Source organism: Periophthalmus magnuspinnatus, chromosome 16 (assembly GCF_009829125.3).
Source record: "Periophthalmus magnuspinnatus isolate fPerMag1 chromosome 16, fPerMag1.2.pri, whole genome shotgun sequence".
Taxonomy (NCBI): domain Eukaryota; kingdom Metazoa; phylum Chordata; class Actinopteri; order Gobiiformes; family Gobiidae; genus Periophthalmus; species Periophthalmus magnuspinnatus.
In genome coordinates, this window is record NC_047141.1 from 11,242,344 (window position 1) to 11,259,526 (window position 17,183).

Genomic DNA, 17,183 nt, shown 5'->3' on the forward strand with positions numbered 1-17,183 from the left:
CATCGCCACATCCGCCGAACAGTTATTTTCTATGGACCGCACCAAAAAGTTACGCGCGGGGGGTGTTTTATCCCGGTTTCTTTTACTATATTTTAATAATTGTTATATAATACGATTTTACATCAGTGTTTACGATAATATACATAATAAATAATTAATATAAATGCAAGATTCCTGATAAAAAAAAGACAACTATTTTTACAACTTAATTTAGAAATTGTTTACCCCCCTTTAAAGTGAATGTCCCGGCTCTTTACTTTTCGACAAAAATGCATTCTTTGTTGGTGCTCCTCTCATCTTCCACTGTGAAAGTGACATTGGTTTCTCATGTATAATTCTAGGATGTTTTAATCGAGATTATTAGTATGAAATCGGAAAGTGGCGTTGCTGAAATGGCGGTACTGCAAACGTGTTAATCCGAAAGTCCTTTTTGTAAGAGATCTGCAGAGGTCGTGGGGTAACTTTAGCTAAACTTGGCCGTTTTTAGCAACACTTTAGTCGGCGGCGGGACAAATGCTAACTAAAGTGATCCAAAATGCTGATGCTGTCCTGTGAGAAGGTGGATTATAACGTGACTTCTCGCACCGTGGCTCGGCTGGTTTTCGAGGCCGAGCAGGACACCAGAAACGGAGGAAACTCGTCTAATGGGAGGTATGTTGTGGAGGTTTTAAAGGGGTTCTTTCATTTGAACCACACACACACAGCGAGGGGCCTGTCAAGTCAAAATGCGGACGAATTTCACGCTTGTTTTGCTCGTTGATCGTTGAGAAATAATTGAGTAGTTAGATTATATTTTAAACTATAATTATTCATATATAAGTAAAGGGCGGTGATGCAAAGGAGCAATCAAGTAAAGTCAGCATGTATTTCAAGGATTCAGACAGACTAAACATAAAATAAAAGCTCAAATTGTCATATTTCCAACGAATAGTCTATACTATTGTAATTAAGAGAATGTGGGTTTAGAGAAAGAAACAGAAATTCTATGTCTTCTTACTGACAGACAATGAAGGCCCATCTAAACATTGTACTTTAGTATTTTTACTTCAAACTAACTTCAGTATACGTAAAAGTTGGAGTGCAAAATTTACCTTAACTATTTCTACATAAAGCAAAGCCATTCAAGTAAATCTAGTGTTGTTACCCACCTCTGGCTATTAGCAGTTTTCCACAATGTTGTATTACAGGATTATCCGTGGCCCCTACATTAACTTGTGTTCAATAACTTTTACGAACAATACAGTAAGTAAATATGTTATTGAAAATATATTTTGTTTTCTTAAGTGTGAGCAATTTCTGCCTTGTACTTTGTTGCAGTGTTGTGGCACACTCAAAACTGCCTCAAGTAATGATGTATGATTATGCGATATTTTATTCTATGAGCTCCACAAAATGAGCTATACTGTTTTATAAGGTAACAGGACTGGTTTAAGTGTGTAAGATATCATGCACTTGCAGTTAGTCTTGTCAAGATATTAAACTTGATATTTCAAACTTGTTTTCAAGCATAGATTTGATACCAATTTTGATACTTGATACTAATGTCTGATTTTCAATACTTTTGACAGCCCTACTTGCATTTCTTTTGATGCTGACATTTGTTGACATTAGTTTTTGGGATAACTGTGAACATTTTGTACATGAATCTAGACAATGGGTGAAAAACTAGTGTTTGGATGTTTTTGAAAATTACTTGATTTTAAAACTTTTGCTCAAAATAGGTAATCTTGTCCTTTCAAACAAACCCTCATACCTCCACATAGCCCTTGCTGACTTATGATTAAGTTCAGCGTGGTGATTTCATTCTCTTGATGATAGCATTACATCAGTGGCTCAGAAAACCTTTTGACTGTTGTTGACCAAAGGGTAAGAGCCATAGAGAGATCATGTATGATTGCTCTGGACAAACAGAGCAGTGCCAAGATTGTCCTTGTTCAAACACATCACTTCAAATACTGTCAGGCGTCCTTTGGCCTCCTGCTGGCTTTGAAGGTAACACAATGGAACTTAGGGCTAAACGATTTGGGGGGAAAAAAAGATCTAATTACGATTTTTCTGACAAGCATTGCGACTTAATAATGTGATTTTAAAAGCATCCAGAAGAAATAACAGAAAGACTGAAATATCAATCGACTAATGCAACAATGATATTTCAGAACAGTGTTGCCACGATACTAAAATTAAAAAATTCAAATTTTTTATTATTTATTTAGGCAATATTAAATTGCAGTATTTCTTTTATATTACCATTTGGTCTTATATCTGTGTAGTACCTCAGTTAGGTTCCATAGTTGTCCATGGGTGTATGCTAGTCTATGTGGTCTTTTACTTGATACAGCTCAAGATCATGCTAAAAGTATTCAGAAAAGGTTCATATCTGTCTGTGAATGTGACTTTTTTAGTATTGATAATTACTCAAATAGGTATCTTGTTTTGATCAATTAGTATTTGATTTTCAATACTTTTGACACCCTTTTTTAGAACATGTTTGTACAGATCTTAACTAAATTAAACAGACAGTTTTTCAAACTTGCCACCTTTGCAATTTGCTAATTGTGTCAAATTGCGATTTTGATTAGATTCCGATTACTCTTGCAGTCCTAATGTAGCTTAAACTAACCAGACCTGTGCTATGTTTTCTTCTAAGGCAACAGTGAGAGTTGTAACGCTTCAACTACCGTGTAATTGGCCAATGTTGCTTTAGCACCACTATATTAGTGACTATTTACACTTTCTCTCCTCTTTGTTGACTTTGTTGACCATGTGACTATGAAGGTCCATAAGTCATGTCTAGGGCTGGATACCGTTTAATTTTTTAACAAACTACATTTAACGATACCTGCTTTTTGATACCCGTTCTGAACGATTCTTTTTTCTTTGATTGTAGTTTTTGTAAGTGTAAATTAATAGCCAAAATTAAGACAATATTTTTTAATTCTTGAATTACATTATAACATTGTTCATTCATATTTTTAAACATATATGACTTCCAGTTATAACTCAAAACAAATGTATATGCAAATTAATCGGAGCACACAGCTGATCCTCAGGTGGACTCACTTGCTTAAGTTTCACTTTTCTTTTCTTAATAATTTAGGTTAGAAGCAGCACTGCAGAGCAAATGGTTTTTGTTTACGATTTTATTATGCACTTACCTAAGCAGAGGAGGAGGATGATTATGGCGAACTTTACAAGGACCTCCTTGGATACAACTTTACACATACATGCTGCACATTTACTTGGGAATTGCTCTTTTACCAGGATCAAGGAGGAGGATGAGTTTGGTTCATATTATCTGTTTGGCTAAGCTTTACGCTGACACTGCAGACTGTAACTGAATGTGGATTTATTATAGACACAAAACTTTGACTTTGGGACTGTAAAAGCCCTCCTCTGGAGACTTGATGTGTTTTTGAGCCGACACATTGCAATGCTGTTTCTTCATCTTTTCTGTTTTACCGGTAAGATGAAACACTGCGCTGTGTGTGGACACATGTAGGTCTATGTTTAAATGTGAGCGCTCTTTGTGCTTTTTTTTTTTTTTTTTGCAGATCGCAGTCATGATGCATGAGCACCTGCGCTGCTGATATATCATTGCGGTGTATGTATTATCTCATTGGTGCAACCATTTAAAGCCAAGGAACAAAGTTGGCATCGAATGAACTGTTTTTTTGGTACCAGTACTTGCCGAACCATTTTGGTCGGTGCCTACTTGGAATAGAGTTTTGATGCCCATCCCCAGTCATGTTCTGGCTTGTTTTTGTTGACTTGGGTAGTTTTCACACTACCCAAGTCAACATAAAAAGAGGTCCAAGAGCGGTGTGCTTGGGTTAGTGTGAATCCAACAGTTAACCAACAGCACCCTAGACTGCAGTAAACGGCCAGTCCGTGAGAGCTTCAAAAAGAAGTTGACACAAGCTGACAACAGTTCAAAAAGCTATTTCTGCTACCCCTCAGATTGTATTTAGCCATAGGTGAAAGAAGAAACACCTATATTCACGGGCCTCTGTCTGCTTAAAGTGCATTGTCATAGGAATAAGGTTTGAATTTATTATATCATAACTCTCTGTCAAACCTGATCTCTTCTTTTTACACTCGGGTAAATATCACACAATTATACCGCCTTTCCAAAAATCACCGTGTATTGAAACACTCTGAACCATACTCCTCCTAACAGTACCAGAAATATCCTATTGATTCTCATTTCAGTGGGAACAAAATCATTTGTCATTTGATACCTCAGATCCCCAGATGTAACCTATAGTGCAGACAGAAAAAAAACACAATGACTGCTGTAGGCTGGATTTGACTGTGAGCCAGTGTTTTACATACAGTACCTTTTTCTGAGGTCATTTGATTGCATTGCATATCTTATCATTTAGACTCTGACATTTTAGCTTAGTTAGAATTTATTTACAAAATTTTCTCCTCATTAAGATTCATTATGTTGCATACTGTCTTACTACATTGGTTATAATGTCAAATTGTCTTACGATTGCTAGATTCTTTGTTCTTTCTACATCTTAGGCCACTTCTCATGTAATGTTCCTTTAAATGTGGAAAAAACCTAAGTGAAATCTTGAAACTTACCACTGTGAAGTTAAAAGTAACACAAAAAAGGAAGGAAGGGTGAGGACCTGCGCCTGAGCATTAAACTATGACATTTGACGGCTAATGGAAGATACATAATAACTAATCCAAGACAACAACCAAATGTTGCTAAACTGAAGGAAAAGCACACTTTCGTGGATCTTCAAACCATTTGGATGTGAGTACTAGCAGAGGGCCAAGATGACTATGACCTCTCCAGAACGCCTCAGTCAGCCCATCCCTGTGCCGACGCTAACAGTCCTGCCACCGTCCTCGGACACGGAGTCATGGTCGCGCTCGCCCAGCCCCCGCCAGACCCGATGCCACCGCCACAGCCGTTCGCACCGCAGCCGCCCCAGGACAACCCGCCCGGAGGGCGAAGACCAGGGATGTGCGCCTCTCAAACGCCAATGGAGCCGGAGTCCCAAAGCAAAGCGTGTGGGGGCAGCAATGGATGATCACGCTCTCTCTCAGATGGATAGAGAAGAAGAGCCAGGGGGGGACCGCTTACTTCTGCCCTCCCGTTCCCAGTCACGCAGCCCCTCACCCAGCCGTCGCTCCCGCTGGTCCCTGAAGAGCCTGCTGGGGAGGGAGTCGGAATGGGACAGCTGCAGGTTAGTGAGTTTGCAGTTTATGTTAATGTAAGATTGAGATGCAAGATTAGGGTTACAATTCAATATTCAGAAACACATATGTCAAACACTTTTAACAATACTCAGATATAGGTTTAGTTACTTCAGAAGCAAAAGTATCTTATTTAGACCTCCCTAATAGACTACTAAGAGAAAGTGTGCATGCAATGAAAAACAAAGAGGAGGAAAGAGGTTAGACAGTTTTATTAAAAAAAACAAAGTTAAAAAAAAGTTTAAAAAAGTAAGCATCTTTATTAAAAAAATGAAAAATATATTTCTCAGAAATAACATACCTTTTAATCAGTTAATTCATCTTTCTATGATTTATAGATCATTCCCCAACTTCCTCAAATCTTTATTACCATATCGAAGGGACAAATAAAGTTGGAACAATTTTTTAAATTCAGATTTTAGGGAAATAATGTAAATATATAACAGATATGATAGTGTAGATTCACAATAATCCATTAATGAGGCAAAAGTGCACATTCACAGCTGTTTGTGAGGAAACAGCAGGAAGCCAGAGATTTCACAGGGGTAATATGGTGACATTGTGGTTGTACTTCCTGTTTTAGAGTAAAGGTGACAGCTGAACTGTCTCCTTTGTTGTATAGGGACAAAAGCATTCATTGCCTTGTTATCAGTTTTAAATGTCAAACTAAAATTTAAAGGTCTGCCAAATCACACATTTTAAAAATGTATATACAAAAAAGTTCAAAAGAAATATGTGTACCCAACCACTGAATTGCATTAATTAAAGAGATTTTACAGTGGTTGGGTTCTACATATACTTGTTCATATCTGGGATATATTCTGCACTTCATTTTCAGTCCCACTGCAATATTTTAAGTAGAAAGAAATACGACGTAAACCTTTACTGCTATAAATATATTATCATAAACATATTTATCTTTATAGTGCATTAAATTGTAGCAACTTCTAGGAGATGACAAAGTCCAAGACTCTATACTAAGTAGCTTTTGAGTGCTCTAATAATAAAATCATATCAGTATTTCACCATGATTGCAACTGAAATCACATAACATGTATTGCTGGTAATTACGCTGTACATTATACAATTTATTATTTTGTTCATACTCATTAAAGAATATGTACAGTTGAGATATTACACTGGTATTATACTTACACATAAAGAACTATTATGATTACCATTCAGCAAAGACAATTCCTAGTGTGAGAATCCTGTCCGCTTACTATAAAAATCACTGACAATTCAAATGAATCAGATTTAAACAGGTACTATAAAACCAAATCAGTGTTTATCTCTAATCTTGTTCCATAGCTTTATTACTACTTATGGGCCATAATACATTTGGCACCCTTATCAAATCTGCTTGTCTGTAAGGTTAGGTGAGTCCAAGTGAGCAGTCTTTTGTGCCTCTCTCTCGGGCATTGTATCCATAGCTAGCTCCCTGTGTGACACCTTATCCCATCTGTATTCATGCTTACTCTTCCCCTGGCTACACAGAGCATCTGGAGTCACTGCTCTTTCATTTGTGCACATCAATGAGATCCTAAAGAAGGCTTACATCTGACTGATTTATGGAGCCAGTTGTCTCAATACCACATGAGGTCAAATAGGCAAGGGTTGTTTACTAATTAGCTAATGGCTAAAACAAGTCTGGACAGGATTATAGTGCTAAAATCCTGATTAAGCTAGTAGTTGATTCATGGTGCACTGTGTTGTCCCGTTTGAAGCAAACATTTAGTGGTGTACATGATGTCTTTGTCATGCTGAATAATATGAATGACCTAAATGTTTACTAGCATTAGCAGACAACTCTTGCTAGTAACACCGCCAGATTACATAAAGCGTAAACAAGGAAAGTCAGACAGTGTTGTGACAGGGAGCAAAACAGACCTAGAGGTGGGGATCCAGCTAGTGTTATTTATCCCCCTTAGCATGACATCACCCTCAGCCAATAGGATGCAGCATATGGTCTGATGATGTCATGTGAGTCCAATCAGAATGCAGAATGAGCTGTGGGCATCTCCGCAGTGGGCAGTGGGAGGGCAAGCGTCTGTCCTGTGCTCCCTGCTAACAGCTGTGCCCTTGTTGCTTCATTGACCTAGTTGTCATTGTTGGGTCTGTGATTTTCATGAACATTGAATTGTATTGAATTTTAGCTTGTTACATGTCAGCTTACAGTCTTCCAGAGCAATTGCCCATATAAAATAATTATTGATAAATATGTTTACATACAAGAGTCAAACTGCATGATACACTAATCTAAAACATTGTTACCATAATATGTGTGGCTCTAGTTGGACCAGGGGACATAATTGTTACCTAGGAACTATCCTGTAAACCATGGTCAAAGTGTGGCTAATACACAATAGCTCATATCTGACAAATAAAAAATATGGCAACACCTTTTATATAATAGTAATAGTAATGTTTAAACTGTCAGAAAACGGTGCTCCTTGAAAATTGGATGGAATTTTGTGCATTGTTGACATAAATGGAGGGAATTCAAACTACCTGACCACTTGTAGAACTTGAAAACATTTTTTTCAAACAAAGATAATATATGGACACAATCATGCACACAAAGTTGTTTTTCGCTTTTTGAGCTTTTTGATATGGACAGCCAATGAGCCCCTTTTCAAAGTGGATTCAGATTCATCTGACCATTTCATCTTAAACTTGAGATGAACAGTTTGTTCTACAGTCTCGGGACAAGCTTGTTGACTTTCTGCTATCTGCCTCAGTCAGCAGACCAGGTTCCCACAATCTGAAATGTACAGTATGCCACCGTATACGCTCACGATGCTATTTGTTGTGGTTATTTAACATGTTGTGAAATTACATGAATGGATGGAAGAAAATATGCACACACTGTGTACTTGGACTTAGCTGATCTTCACTCTTGTCTTCTGAGATCATACACACAGAAGCAGTACTTAAAGTTAAGTATACTGAGGTCAAGGTTTGGTAGAGCTGTGTCGGCTGAAGGAATTTTTGGTCTTCTAAAGACATGACCTGCCGATCAATTAGTTGACTAAAAAGGGGGCATGGCAAATGCTCAAAACTATTATGTATCTATGAATCTGACACAAACTGCACTGACAAGATTACAGCTGTAGGGGAGTTCATGCAAAAACAACTCATGCAGAAAAAAGTAGTAGGAGATAATGTATTTATATTTAGACAGATTATGAATTATGAATTTTATCTGCCTTTTTAAATACCAAAAAATACCAAATCTTCAGCTAACTCACTCACTAACTCCTTCTGCTGTTGTCCCATATAAATCCTTAATAAATTAAATAATATGACGGCTAATGTAAATTTTGGTTGACTAAGACAACACCGAATAATCAGTCGACTAAACGACTAAAGGCCGACATTGTGAGTCACTCACAATGTAATAAAATCACAATATCAGAAAATATGTAATCTAGTCATAAATAATAACTTGGGTAAGGTTGATTGGAAATTGAATGTTTCTGTGATTCTTCTCAACACAAAAATGTGTGTTTTGTAATGAACAAGTGCAGTTTGACTTGGCATTTCCCATCTTGCATCCAATTTGACAATCTTCATTACAGACCTGTGGTGGTGAAGTTGAGAAATGCGTAGGAGAGATAGAATGGTGGAAAAGCAACCATAGATTATGATGATGATGAAGATATTATATGTGAATGGATGAAGCTTCCAATAATAGTGTAAAAAACATATTATTTAAATAAATGAGATGGCATTATTTTTAGCTTTTATAAACCCACCGTACATAATAATAGGCTACAACTTCTGGAGCTATTGAGCCATTACAGATGGAGTGAGCCTGGCCCTGCCCTGCCATTTCTTCAACATGCCATTTAGAGCTACATAGTAGAGCCAGAAGTATGTCTTATTTCTTTCTGTGCGTCGAAGCATGTATTTTTGTTAGTTTAAAACACGTTAATAGAGTGTAGTTTTGAGAATTCTGTTGAATACATTTTGTGGCACAGATTTTTCCTTTTTGTCACAAGGAAGAAATACTGAATGTATGCATTGGTTTACAATATGTAGGCTGCTCAGTTATTTTGCTGAAATGTTGAAATGTTATGTAGTTGTAATGTAATGCTTATGGCGTTGTGATATGGGCTTTTTTTTAAAGATTAAACATGTTGTATCACCTTGTACTCCAGTGTGCTGTTACCTTTTATTTCATCCATACATGAGTGTGCAGTTCAGTGGACCATAGAGGTGTCTTGGAGATAGTTTGATCCAGAGACTCTAAACCACTGGCATTTTGTGAAAAATCCACTACATGCCCGTACAACCTGTTATAACAGGAAACGTGACCTTGTGTGTCGCTGCCTAATCATCCTTATCAGTGCCCCCCAGTTTAAGCTGTCACAAGTGCATAGAGCCGCCCTCCCTCTCCCCCTCGCCTCTCCCCTCGCCTCTCCTCCGGCCGCCTCCACCCTCTGGTTTTCTCGGGGGATTAGCGATGGACGCAGAGACGCGCAGCCCGTTGACCGGCTCCAGGAGGACGGCATAGGGCTGTGATCCGCCCGGTAGCGGACATAGCGGGGCAGGCGACTCTGTCAAACGATGGGGAACTAGTATCTGACCGCGGGACGGTGCAAGATGGGCGCGTTGAGTGGTCTCCCCACCTCGAATCAAGGAAAACAAGTGAAGACACGGATATCCAGCCGGTAGCATCCTGCTAAACGGAACACGCTGGGATCAAGCGGTGCCGTCGCGTTTCATTTAATAACCACGGGCGTGTTTTCTAATCCCTCGCTGAAATGTTCGAGTAAGTAACGTGAACCCCTCTAATGTAAAGATTAGCATTCATGCTAGCCCCGTCTGCTGATCAGTTTGGCGGAACAGACTCACCTTGCACACTTGACTTGTAATAAATCGGGTATAAACAGGGCATGTCACGTAACTTTGAACGTTTGCAAAGTGGATGGGGATGTTTTTGTGCGCACTGAGTGGGAAGAAGGTCATTTACTCATCATTTACACCGGACCGGTCATACTGTCCTACTGCCCCCACCCCCAAGCCATTTTCCTGACCGCAGGCTCCGTCTGAGCACTGCCCTGGTCCTCATTAACAAACACACTGTTCTGTCTGGTTGCTTGTCCTTTCCTATGTCTTACTCCTCCGGATGGGAGCGCTTTGTTGTGGGTAGCGGGTGTTAGCTGCATGTTAGCTGAGCTGGATGTGTGTGTGAAGTGGGGCATATAAAACAGAAGAGGCGCTCTGAGGTTAAGTACTCACTCTGTGCTTACTGTCAGGCAGCTGAGTGTACTGATAACTCACTGCTCCACTTAACCCTCACATCAACGTGGGTCCATCCTGGAATAATGCTGTAGTGATAATGTAATGACATGCATCTCTACACTTAAATTATAAAATCTGAACTGTAATTTTCCCAATCCTGTCTATGGGCGCACTCACACTAGGCCCTTTGACCCGTGGGTTGTGGACCGTCCTCTGGCCACACTCTCACCTGCGCGACTGCACCGAGCCACGGTCCGGTGACGTCACCACGTAGCGCTGTTTGTTTACTCACCCGCATGTGTGCTGTCGCTTTAGCGGAGAAAACAAATACAGCGGCATGAAATATCTCTTAAATAGTAAAGCAGATATGAGTCCTGCTGTGATACGCGCTTTTTGTGTAGGTGTTTGAAGCTGTCCATGCATACTGTCTCCGCTCCCTTGTGCACCGGCAAATACACATAACAGGACTACATCGCCTGCTTTGATTGGCCAGAGCTTTTTGATTGATCAAGTTTTGTATAAAAGGGTGATTTAAAATCCTTCTACATTTTTTTTAAAAGTAACTCTTCCAATAGAGGTCTAGAATTTTTCATTTTTTACTTGAGTACTTGAATAAGTGAGTAGTTGTATTAGTCATGTAACTGCACTTTTGCCTGAGTACAAATTTTCAGTACTCTTTTACCTCTGGCCTTGAAGACTATATAGGCCTACCTACCTGGCAAACCGACCTGTCATTAGTAGCTACTACAACAAACTGACAAAAACAATAATGAAATAAAAAAAATCTGAAATCAGTGCTTCTGGAAACCCATTCAAATTAGTCTGCAGTCTGGTTAAATTTTTTTGTCTTTGTTGTGTTATCATTCCAGTAGAACCTTCCATGTTCATTGCAATGTTGTGACTGAATGAAGTGGGAACCATGTAAACTATTTTGATGTAAATACAGTCCTTGTCACTGGTTGGCCATGTTGGATAAGGCACTGACAACAAAAAGATTTGATCCTGCCTGTATTTACTGTAAATATAAGACCTTTTCACTAGAGGGGCCTTGAGTACGTTCAGTCAAATTATAAAATTACACCTTTTCACTGCTGCTCTTATCTAGCCGTTGCAGCAGTCAGGACAAGTTCAGCGGATAACACGGTCGACCTCACTTGGCCTTAGTTTAGTCAGCAGTTTGAAAGGAAATGCCAGCAGCCTCTTTTTATACTGTCACACTAAAGCCTGTATACTCGACCTTTGACACTGACGCATAAGGAACGTTGTGCATTCTACCTGGAGGCTAACTTTTCTTTTTCTTGTGTGACTGCAGCACGGCCAGTAACTCCCCACGCAGCACCCCCGGCAGCTCCCCTTCCCTGCGCCGAAGGGTCCTGGGGGGAGGCAGGGCGAGCGAGAGCGAAGGAGGAGGAGGTGGAGAGAGGACCAGCGGAGGAGGAGGTTCTGACAGCCCCCTGCCCTCCGCCGCCTCTGCCTCCTCACTCTCTTCTGCATACCCCATCGCCTCAAGACACTTCTCACGCAATGCCAAGGTACCTAGATGGGCTGCTAAGATTAATCGCAATCAAATCGAAATCACAATTTGAATGGACACAGTTGACAAACTGCAAAGGCTGCAATTTTTGAAGTACCATAATTTCTTAATATCCAGTCTTGTACTACATAAAACTGCTAACCCTGCAATTTAAGATCTCCTCAGACATGTTCTTAACTGTGATTCTTGTATTAGTCAGCTGATTATTTCAGAGTTTTTTTTTTTTTCAATTCTTCTGTGCACGTTCAAACTTTCATAATGGTAATATTTGAGAAAAGACTCAATTATGACCTGCTAAACTAATACAAGAATCCCATGTATTTAGATTTAAACTACAGGGTAAACATCCCCTCTAAAGACATGTCTGGTGTTTGTAGGGGACATTCTGTTACCCCAAAAAATTACAACCCCTGCGGTTTGGTAATTGAGCCACTTCAAACTGCGATTTTGATTCGATTGCAATGTATTGTGTCCTTACTTTGTCATGATGTAATCGATTTACTGAAAATGGGCTTGGCTTGAGTAACCAAATGTGTTACAATCATACTGAGCATAGAGCAGTGCTTGCTGAATGTATTTCTGCCAGGTTAATGAATGCTTATATAAACTTTCATAATATCTTTGCTTCTTCCTTACACATAAGTTGTTTAAATTCTACCTTTCAATGTACAGTGGTGTTTTTCAGGCATGGGTGTTTACACAGAAGTAGGGTAACAGTTTTCCAACGGCTGTGATCTTTTATGAAAGCACTTTGTTGTGAAAAGGTCTGCTTTATGACTTCCCCCATTTTGAATGATTGGTCAAATGCAGAGGACAAATTTCACTACAGGGACAATAAAGCATACTAATATCTTACCTTAAGCTGCTTTCCACAACAGTTGTACAAATTAATGTTACTGTTTTAGAGACTTCAGTCAAATGTAGTTAATTTATATTATCTCTTATTTTACAGAAAATGCAGAGCTGGTATAATGTAAGTATTGCCCCAAATAACTGTATACTGTTTGTTTAGCAGCTCGCAATTTTAACATTCATTAATTTTTTTCATCTTAGGTTTTAAGTCCCACATATAAACAAAGAAATGAAGATTTTCGCAAAATTTTCAAAAAGCTTCCTGATACAGAACGTCTAATAGTGGGTAAGGCCCCTCTGCCAGTAGTAGACTTATTTATTTGTGTTTTTGATTACCGGTATGTTAGTACGTAGTGTTGTCAAATACTAAAATTTCAAACTTGATTTTGATACTAAGAGGCTTGATACTCAACACTGATTTTGATACCACAATGACAATAAAAAAAGTATTTTATTTTTACAATAAAATGTGATTTTCAACATTAAATAATAGTACTCTCTCTTATATTACCATGTGGTCTTATATCTGTGTAAACCCTCAGTCGTCCAGCTAGGTTTCATGGTGGTCCATGGGCGTATACTAGTTTATGTGGTCTTATATGTGCTCTGATACAGCGCAAGATCATTCTAAAGCTATTCTTGAAAGGTTTATTTTTGTCCTGATACCTGCTTAAATGAGTATCTAGTTACTAGTTTTAGTATCGATTAGTATTTGATTTTCGATACTTTTGACAACCCTACCCCAAAGACCCCAAAGTTACTATTTTCTGTTATTGTCTCTTTCAGACTATTCGTGCGCTCTGCAGAAGGACATTTTACTTCAGGGCCGTCTATATTTGTCAGAGAACTGGCTGTGTTTCTACAGCAACATCTTCCGCTGGGAAACCACTGTAAGACCTGCACACTCTTTGTACACGCACATATCCACACACACACACGCACACACTATTCAAACAAACACCTGCTGCAAGGTGCTCAATGTCACGCCTCCATTCTGATAAGGCTCAGTGCACAGTGTTTGCAGATCCATATAGATAAGGCCACAGACTCGGACAAAGATAACTCTATTGAATTATGATAAAGTGACGCTGCTTTCTCCTTTTCTCCACAGATCACTATCCTGCTGAAAGATGTCACCTCGCTCACCAAGGAAAAGACTGCCAAGCTCATCCCAAATGCCATTCAGATCAACACTGACAATGAGAAGGTCAGCAGTCACCCCATATTCCAACAGTTGAATTACTTAGTCTATTCACTTTAAATCAAGTATGTTGGCTTCATGGCCTTGGAGAAAAATCTGTGGCATTGGAAATACTCATGATTTTGTGTTAATATTCTGTGTTGTTTGTAGTTAACAGTAGTGAGAAGGGGAAGTCACTCTGAAATGCAGTGACAAATAGTCTTGTTGCTCAGGCTGCACTGGGTTTTTACTAATATATAAAAGCAAACTTTTGTCAAGTTTGCTGTAACTTTACCAGTAGGTTGCATTCAAAACATTAGAGGAAGATAGAGGGCATGGGTCTATAACTTTATAGCCAATTCAGAGTTTTTGAATGCGATGTCCTAACTGAAAACCCATAGACCTAGTATTTACAGCTATATTAACCATAAATCAGGTCAAAACTGTTAAAAGACAAATTACCATATGATTCTAGACTGGTAGATTACATGAACCAAACCTATTACATTTTTTCAGCCTTTCAGACATGATGCATTTTAAATTGACACATTTTGAAAAACATTCCCGAGTAGAGAGTTGGTCAGGTTGAATTCTATTTGTTTGGAGTGGTAGGAAGACTAACCAAAGCAAATTTTTCTACTCAAATTCTATTGCGGATCTCACTGGCTCAGGTTTTGTCCAGTCAGTCTCTTAACATCCTCTGGGTTATGCTACGGCGATAAAAACAAGCTGATTCACACTTTTAACTGTGACATTGGAAAAAAACTACACTGACCAGTCCGACTTACTTATCTTTTGTCGTTCCTGTTATGCTCTCTCTCAGCACTTCTTCACCTCTTTCGGAGCCAGGGACCGGAGCTTTATGATGATTTTCCGACTGTGGCAGAACGCACTAATGGACAAGGTACTGCCTCCTCAGCTGTACCTCTACACTTTTGGCAATGATGCAGGCTAATATTTAAACTCCTAAAATAGGAAAGATGTTATTTCGCTACAAGCTCAGTTGAACATTTCAATTACTGTTATTTTAAATGTAGACAGTAATTTGGCTGTCAGTGGTGCAATGGAAGCTGTTAGTAGAGCAAGGAATTATGGGATTGCATGTTTGATCAGATGATATTGATTTTTTACTGCCATCTCATTGTTCTAGTCAATTTTTGTCAACAATTTATTCCATGTTGATAATGCATTGCTGAGGCTACAGCTATTAATGATGTGTTCACTAAGGCGGCAGATATTTAGCCGTCAAGTCCATTAATCGGTCGATGATGTCTTAGCTGACTAATTATTTTGCTAGGATTATTTGGGAGTGAATAGTGAGTTTGTTCTGCGTTTTTTACATGTAAATACCTTGTTTACTACTATTGTTCTGTAGAGGTGCTCCAACTGGGATTTTTGAGGCCGATCACCAATACTGTTCATCTGAATTTTTGATTGGCCGACACTGATCACATGGACTTTGATATAGTGATGCAAATTATTTTATTACTTGAAAAAATAATATATACTCAAGTAAGAGTAACTTAAGGAGTAACTGTCAGGACGTAATATCTGATTTGGAAATTTGAAGTTAAACTAGAACAAAACTTTGAATATACCAAATTTTGTGCATTATTTAAAGGATATATACAAAAATGAGAAACTAAATCATATTTGAAGGAGAAGAAGAAACACAAATGTTCATGTCAATATTGAGGTTTTGACACTTGTAGACTTACTCACAACGGGAAGCGTAACCAAAAGTATGCTGCCAGAAAAGTTCTTTAAAATTTTACTCAAGTACTCGAGTACTATCCACCTCTGGTCATTTGGTTTGATACTTAATGGTTTTGAGAGCTTCGTCAACCCCACGCCTTTATTCAACTAAGATATTCAAAGGTTTTTTGTGGACTCCAGCCCTAGGTATACTTTACCTGGTTTGGTCCTAGTTTGAGCCTAGTTTAGTTTAGTCCTAGGTCTGGTCCTTATTGTCCCGGTTGAGTTTAGTTTGAGGTTTTGTAACAGTTTAGTCACAATTTTATTGCAGTGTTTTGAATGCATTTTTATTTTAATGATGCATGCAATAAATGGTACATAATAACATAAGCGCGGTTGTCAAAAGAAGATACTAATCAATACTAAAATTAGTATTGAACTAGATACTCATTTAAGTATTGATACTGAACAAAAATCATATAATACAACATGATCTTTGAATAGTTTCATCTTAGTTTTATCAGAATACTAGAGCACATGGTATAATAAACAAATATTATTATTTTGTGTTGAAAATTACAATATTGCCTATAGAAAGTATTGCAATTGAGTTTGAAAATTTAGTATCGTGACACTATTTATAAATTAATGAAATGTTTCTATAGTGGAGCTATTTGAAAATGAAACAAACAATTCAAAGCTGTTCTGTGTGTGTTTTTGCAGTCTCTATCGCCTAAGGAGCTCTGGCACATTGTGCATCAGTGTTATGGTACAGAGCTGGGTCTCACAAGTGAAGATGATGACTATGTCTCCCCCACAGGCGAACACATGAATGGCCTACTGTAAGTACACCTAGAAATCCACAACTTAACCCTATATCGTCGAAAGCTATCGTCGCCGATAGAATGCGGTTGCGGACTTTCCAGCAGCGTAACTCCGCAACCAGTGCTCTCATGTAAATTCAAACGGTGTCTCAAAGCGGAGGCATGGGGCTATCTAAATATTTTGCCGTCATTATGGTAATCTGCCTCTGTTGTCCCTCGAACGTGACGAATGAGAGCGCGGAGCTGCGGGGATTTATTTGATGCGTAAAAGAAAACATACGGATGGATGTGTAAAATAGAAGTAGTTCTGATAAAATTCTGATACTTCGTTTAAGATGATTTTTTATGACTAAAAAAAGAATAAAAGTCTAGGTGAGCTATACTGCCCCATAGTGTGCTCAGTCCTTAAAGGGTTAAACAGAAACGTCTTTCCTCAGTTTGTATATTTACTTTATGCATACAGCAAAATGGTGGATAGTTACTATATTATAGGCTCTGTACATAATTTTACTGTCTTTAAAACCTGAAAAAGAACTAGTTATTTTTAAACAGTTTGCAGTGTTCCCAAGTTATTCCTTACTTACCTTACCCATTTTGAGCCTCCTAATTATTCACTGTGATGAATTAATAAGTG

At 38.5% G+C, this 17,183-nt stretch overlaps 1 protein-coding gene across 2 annotated transcripts in view; it reads left to right on the forward strand.

Moving 5' to 3' along the window:
* Positions 1 to 266: 266 nt before the first annotated feature.
* The window catches only part of gramd1a (GRAM domain containing 1A), a 33,153-nt gene continuing 16,236 nt past the window's right edge, over positions 267 to 17,183 (forward strand). Inside the window, exons 1-8 of one of the 2 annotated variants that reach the window (XM_055228040.1) lie at positions 267 to 651; positions 11,777 to 11,996; positions 12,951 to 12,971; positions 13,052 to 13,136; positions 13,637 to 13,740; positions 13,962 to 14,057; positions 14,854 to 14,934; positions 16,449 to 16,567. In XM_055228040.1, coding sequence (XP_055084015.1) covers positions 536 to 651; positions 11,777 to 11,996; positions 12,951 to 12,971; positions 13,052 to 13,136; positions 13,637 to 13,740; positions 13,962 to 14,057; positions 14,854 to 14,934; positions 16,449 to 16,567 — 842 coding nt within the window. In that variant the 5' untranslated portion in view covers positions 267 to 535. Of the gene's footprint in view, positions 652 to 4,594; positions 5,205 to 11,776; positions 11,997 to 12,950; positions 12,972 to 13,051; positions 13,137 to 13,636; positions 13,741 to 13,961; positions 14,058 to 14,853; positions 14,935 to 16,448; positions 16,568 to 17,183 lie in introns of those variants that run through there. The other variant, XM_033980950.2, reaches the window with a different exon arrangement.